This window comes from Asterias rubens, chromosome 10, assembly GCF_902459465.1.
Source record: "Asterias rubens chromosome 10, eAstRub1.3, whole genome shotgun sequence".
NCBI lineage: Eukaryota > Metazoa > Echinodermata > Asteroidea > Forcipulatida > Asteriidae > Asterias > Asterias rubens.
This window is the reverse complement of record NC_047071.1, coordinates 18,559,753-18,564,982: the sequence shown is the minus strand read 5'-3', so window position 1 is coordinate 18,564,982 and position 5,230 is coordinate 18,559,753. Positions and strand designations below refer to the sequence as shown.

Here is a 5,230-nt window from a genome sequence, read left to right as displayed (position 1 = left end):
AAGAACCCGGACTCGTTTACTTTTTCATTAAGTTGTTGCCAAGAAAGCAAATTTAAATTTAAAGCAAGTAAACTCAATAACCCTCATCTAAAAGAAAATGTCGCCAAACACCCTCTTTATTTTCACCCAAAAACCGACCGAAGAAGCAGTCTTTACTTTATTAAGTGAAAATAAGCCTCGTGGCATTGAATACGCGATCGATATTTCATCATTGTCTTTTTGCATAATTCCAATTAGTATAACACCAACAGTATCGGATCGGGTGATTCGCTTTCAATAATTCGATTCCCTCTCTAGGTCTTGCCGCTTGAGTTTAACCAATACAGCTGAAGGACTTTGTCAAGTGAAAAACTGCTACGTGTTCTGATAGAAAGATATAAAAAAAAAACTCCACCGTGATATACAGCAAATCAGTGCAGTTTCTCCCCCTTGCTTACACTATCCAACCTTTGGGAAGGCCGGGCTACGGTGGCGCCCTTCGTCGGGGTTTAGAGCCCGCCGTGGTCGACAGTGATTGGCGGTGATCAGCTGATGACATACCCCGGTGTCTCAATGTGCATTTAGCGCAGTGCGATCCGGGAAATGATCCGTCTTGCCACTGGTATGATTAAACAGTTAGTCAGTTGCTCTGTTTCATCGGCAAACAAAGGAGCCACCACAAACTGTACGTGAACAAATAGACTATCTAGCCGAAGATATCACCTCGTCTCTAGTCGTGTTGTTTTTCAGTCTCTCTAGAAACGACTGTGCGGTCCTCTTTTGAGCTGTATCTCACCGGTGGGTCTTGTTGTAGTTATCTCCTGTGTTTTATGAGCAAGTTTCACGAGGCACATTTGTGAAAAAAGGACACCAGACAAAGAGATGGAGGGTAACTTGCATTCTGATCTGAGTACCCAGGTATCTTCAGCCAAGATGTATTCCTTGACAACGCAACATCCAGTCTACCAAGGGGAGAATAACACTGACTACTGGGATAACTCCTCATCGGACGCTATCTCAAACGCAACCGAAAACATACAAAGTGTGTTGTTTCAGAGATTCCTGGCCCCCTTGATTTTCGGTTGTATATCCATTGTCGGAATCGTTGCCAACGGTTTGGTGATCATTGTTCTGCTAAAGTACGCCAACATGCGCACCATACCAAACGTGTATATCCTGAGCCTAGCCCTGATGGATTTTATGTTCGTACTTAGTCTCCCGATGGTGGGGTACCAGTTCTGTACCAATAACTGGCCGTTCGGTTACTTCATGTGTAAACTAGTGCCTGGTATTGATGGATTTAACCAATTCGGGTCCGTAAATATAATGACAATGATGAGCGCTGACCGTTACGTTGCGGTAGTCTACCCCCTCTCATCGATGCGGTATCGCACCAAGAAGACAGCCCGCATTGTTTGCGGAGTGGTTTTCCTCATTTCGTTCATCCTGTGTACTCCGTCTTGGTATTTCATGGAACTTAAAGATGGGGGTTACGGATTGACATACTGCATTGCTAAAGGACCGAGCTGGGATAAGGAAGGAACCTTATACACATTGTATTACGCCTGTTTCGGATTTTTGATTCCCCTCGCCATCATCATAGTGTGCTATTCTACTCTACTCTTTAAGATCCTCGGGAGTAAACTCCGAATTCGCTCCGATGGGACCGGCACAGCTCAGCGGGCCTCCAAGCGTGTCTTCATCCTCACCGTATCAGTCATCGTTGTGTTCGTAGTGTGCTGGCTGCCGTATAACGTCGTACAACTCTTTCATCAGTTCACCACGGCTGAGGTATCTCACGCGTTCTCGATTGCTTACGCTGTGAGCTCTCTATGGTGTTACACTAACAGTTGTTTCAATCCGATCGTCTACACCTTTATAGGGGAGAACTTTAAGAAGAATGTCATGCATCTTTGTCCGTTCTGTACATCGCCCGACGATACCAAACTGGACAGGTATCGCTCCAACCGGGAGAGCAGCACTTACATCCGAGGTGGGACACTTCGTCTTCATTCCGTTCAGCACGAGGCACCGGCCAGCCCACCCGCAATGGCCACCAATGCAACGGCTATCACCGACGCCACATCGTTCACAGAGGCACCGGCAAATACCCAGACCTACACGTTTTCAAATAATAACACGCACAATTCGTGCGGGAAAGAGTGAAAAGGGGAATTGATAAGTTGTCAGTGATAACACTTTACCATGCCAGTTGCTGGGTACTTTTTGGCAAAGTGTGGGTTGACCAATCACCTTAAAAGATCAAAACTTGTTGGACACAATCGTACACAAAGCGAGCGAATTGTTTGTACTACCAATATATCATGCGGTTAGCGGCCATCGTGTTCCCTGTGAACTACTTCACTGTCTGCTACCCGTATTGAATGCTCTTAGTTTCGATGAGCTTCGTTAGTTGATATCTAGAGTAATAATTAGCGTCAAATGGTGTCTCAAATCATAGTTATTTGATAGTTGTTCATCTTTACATCCATTGGCTATTTGTTTACACCTGTTGTGCGTATTTAGTTTTCATAATGACAATTCAAAATTTGAATAATCATGTAATAATGTATTATACTAAACTCATAAAGTATCTGTATAATATTAGTGATCTTGGATTTGATCGAAAGCGTAGTTTTCCTACAAAGTTATTGTACATACTTTGCACTTTAGAAGAAAAATACTGCACTAGTGTCATGTTTAGTGAACGTGCTTCATCCAAACTTGAAGTGTGAAAAATCCAAGGGGTCGATGTATTCCCAATCGATCTTAGGGGGAAGGACCAATAACCTTTTAGCGGGCAGGATTTGTTTTTAAAACATCAACAACCTCGATGTGTTATCAAAATACGTTTCGTTGGCATGGTTTAAAATACCCTGTGACAGCTGTTGAACCAAGGATCAAGCACTGTTTTGTTATTTTATTTTATTTTATTTTGTTTTTGTGGGGGGCAGCACTGTTGGGAGGGGTGGGGGGGGGTCGGGGTCGGGTGTGAGCTGGAAATAGTTCAAATAGTGTTTTAATAAATCTTGGCTATGTGTACTGTATGAAATCAGAGAGCTTAAGGAGGTATTGAACTGCAGGTATTACTGAAAACAATGACTCGGAGGCAGTGTACGGGTTGAACAATTTTGTTCAGGTCGTTGTCATTGGTTTTACTGACATTGTTGGTAAAAAAAAATCAAATTTTATTGCGAATTGCGAATACCTTAACTCACTCGGAGTGTATACACCCTTCAATTTGTAACCCAAATCTGTAAAAAGTGGACAATATCGTGAACATATTCATGGGCCCAATTTCATGGATCTGCATGCTTACCTCCGACTTATGCACTTATGGCCTTGTCACACGAGACACCACCCTGGTGGGGCATTATTAGTCATTGTGTCAAACAATGTATTACGATCCCCAAGAAAAATGTGTGATCAATCCGATGTGAATGTATTTTCTTCTTTGAAATTGCCTAGATCTGGTTGCTTGTAAATTGCCCCATGCGACATGGCTCTTACGATCACAATTCTCCACTTACCCAGTCAGCACCTAGTTTTTGCACTAACTGTGTAAGCAAATAATGCTTGGTTAACGCGGAGTCGGCAGGCGCTGAAGCACACAATTCCAAGCAAACCCCGTGAATTACCCTGCTTCCGTAAGCGCTGATTATTTGCCTACAGTAAGCAGAGCCTTAACACTTGCCCAGGGCACAATTTCTATAGAGCTGCTTTAGCAGAACATATTCCTAACATTTGGTTGGCTAAGCCGAAATGAGCAGGATACCATCACAAATTGTACATGTGGTATGGTATTTTGGATGCCCATCTTAATCTGGTAAGCATATTTATATTGTGTTTAGCTATGTTTTGACCGTAACAATTTTGAGCTCAACTAAATGTTGCCCTGGTCTATTGGTCAATGCCAGTCTGACCAAATTCGTTGTAAACCCTCATTGAGACCAGCACTACATTTGTCGTAGTTAAATCTGTGTGTCACTCAACTTGTCCGTCAATATTTCATTACGCGTATTAATAACTTTATTAAATTACATAACCAAACCAGTCTCCTAACCCAGTCAGCATAGTTGACAACCGTGTTTGCCATGGGCGCTTGTATATAGGGCGGATACCGTGGTTACACTGTTGTCTTTCTCAAATGAAAACACCAGGCTTTTCATTCTTCAAGAGACATTTTTGCTACTTGTTTAATGTTCAAAGCAAAATCAAAAGAACCTATGAATCGTATGCTGATTTCATTCATATAACCCAGTCTTCTAATGAAGACGATCAAAGTATAATGTTCGAAACGTCGAGACCACACTGGCTCTTTTCAGAGGCAACACTCACACCAGAGACATTTAAACATGGTCGTACCCGCAAGTTTACTATTAGTCTCTTCTTTTTTGTCCACACCATGCAAAGCTTCAAACAATACTTATGTCATGGTTTATCTTAATGTAATGGTGTGTATAGCATGGTACCTCCTCCTTAATGGGTTGTATACGTTTGGTAAGTGGCAGTGGAACCCATTGCTCGTTGCATTCCCATAGAGCATTCATATTATTACTAGGTACCATAAACTAACCTCTATAAATACCAGTTCAAATGGTGGTAGCGTTTTCTTAATATATTGCCGACAAATCCACGCATGAAGAATTATCTGCCACTGGAGAACACAATATGAGACACATTTTTGTCATTAACCATTTCTCATATTCAAACTTTGGGGGATAAAAAACTGATTTGGTTTGTTATAACCGCAGTACTTCGAAGTGAGCAATTTCCAAAATTGCATTGTACTATCCGAAGTGGATTTACTTCTGCTTCTCATCAAGTAAGGTTGTGTTACCATTAGTTTTCAGAGTCATTAATAAACGTTTACAACCCTTTAAAGATGCATAGGGGGCGTTGCACTCAGCGAAAACATCTACCCCTGGCTCGTCTTCGAGCTACAGTCCAATAAAACAGCACCGAGTGGACGCGGACAGGGTTAGTTTGGAGCACCCTCCGATTGCTTGAAAACCGCGCCGGTATTTATTCACTGCGCTGCCATTATTGTCACACCTCAAGCATTTTGATATTTGGCTCGAAACACCAATAACAATAAAGCAATTTCTGAAAGGAAATATGTTGCTGTATGGTATGTAGAAGAGTGATCGAAACTGGGGGACGATAAATATTAATTAAAGTTAATGTTGGGAAATTAAAGCCCCTTTATTGTGGTGTTGCTGTTGTTGTACCGTCTGGAGTTCAACTGAAG

At 42.2% G+C, this 5,230-nt stretch overlaps 1 protein-coding gene across 1 annotated transcript; it reads left to right on the top strand.

Annotated features, from left to right (window-relative positions):
* Positions 1 to 508: 508 nt before the first annotated feature.
* LOC117295875 (somatostatin receptor type 2-like) lies at positions 509 to 2,917 on the top strand. Its single transcript, XM_033778659.1, has one exon. The coding sequence runs from the start codon at positions 862 to 864 to the stop codon at positions 2,143 to 2,145; it is 1,284 nt and encodes a 427-aa protein (XP_033634550.1). The 5' UTR covers positions 509 to 861; the 3' UTR covers positions 2,146 to 2,917.
* The last annotated feature ends 2,313 nt before the right edge of the window (positions 2,918 to 5,230 follow it).

What these genes read in the sequence shown, in the direction of transcription:
- LOC117295875 (XM_033778659.1), top strand. Translation starts at nt 862, where the DNA reads ATGGAGGGTAACTTGCATTCTGATCTGAGTACCCAGGTATCTTCAGCC.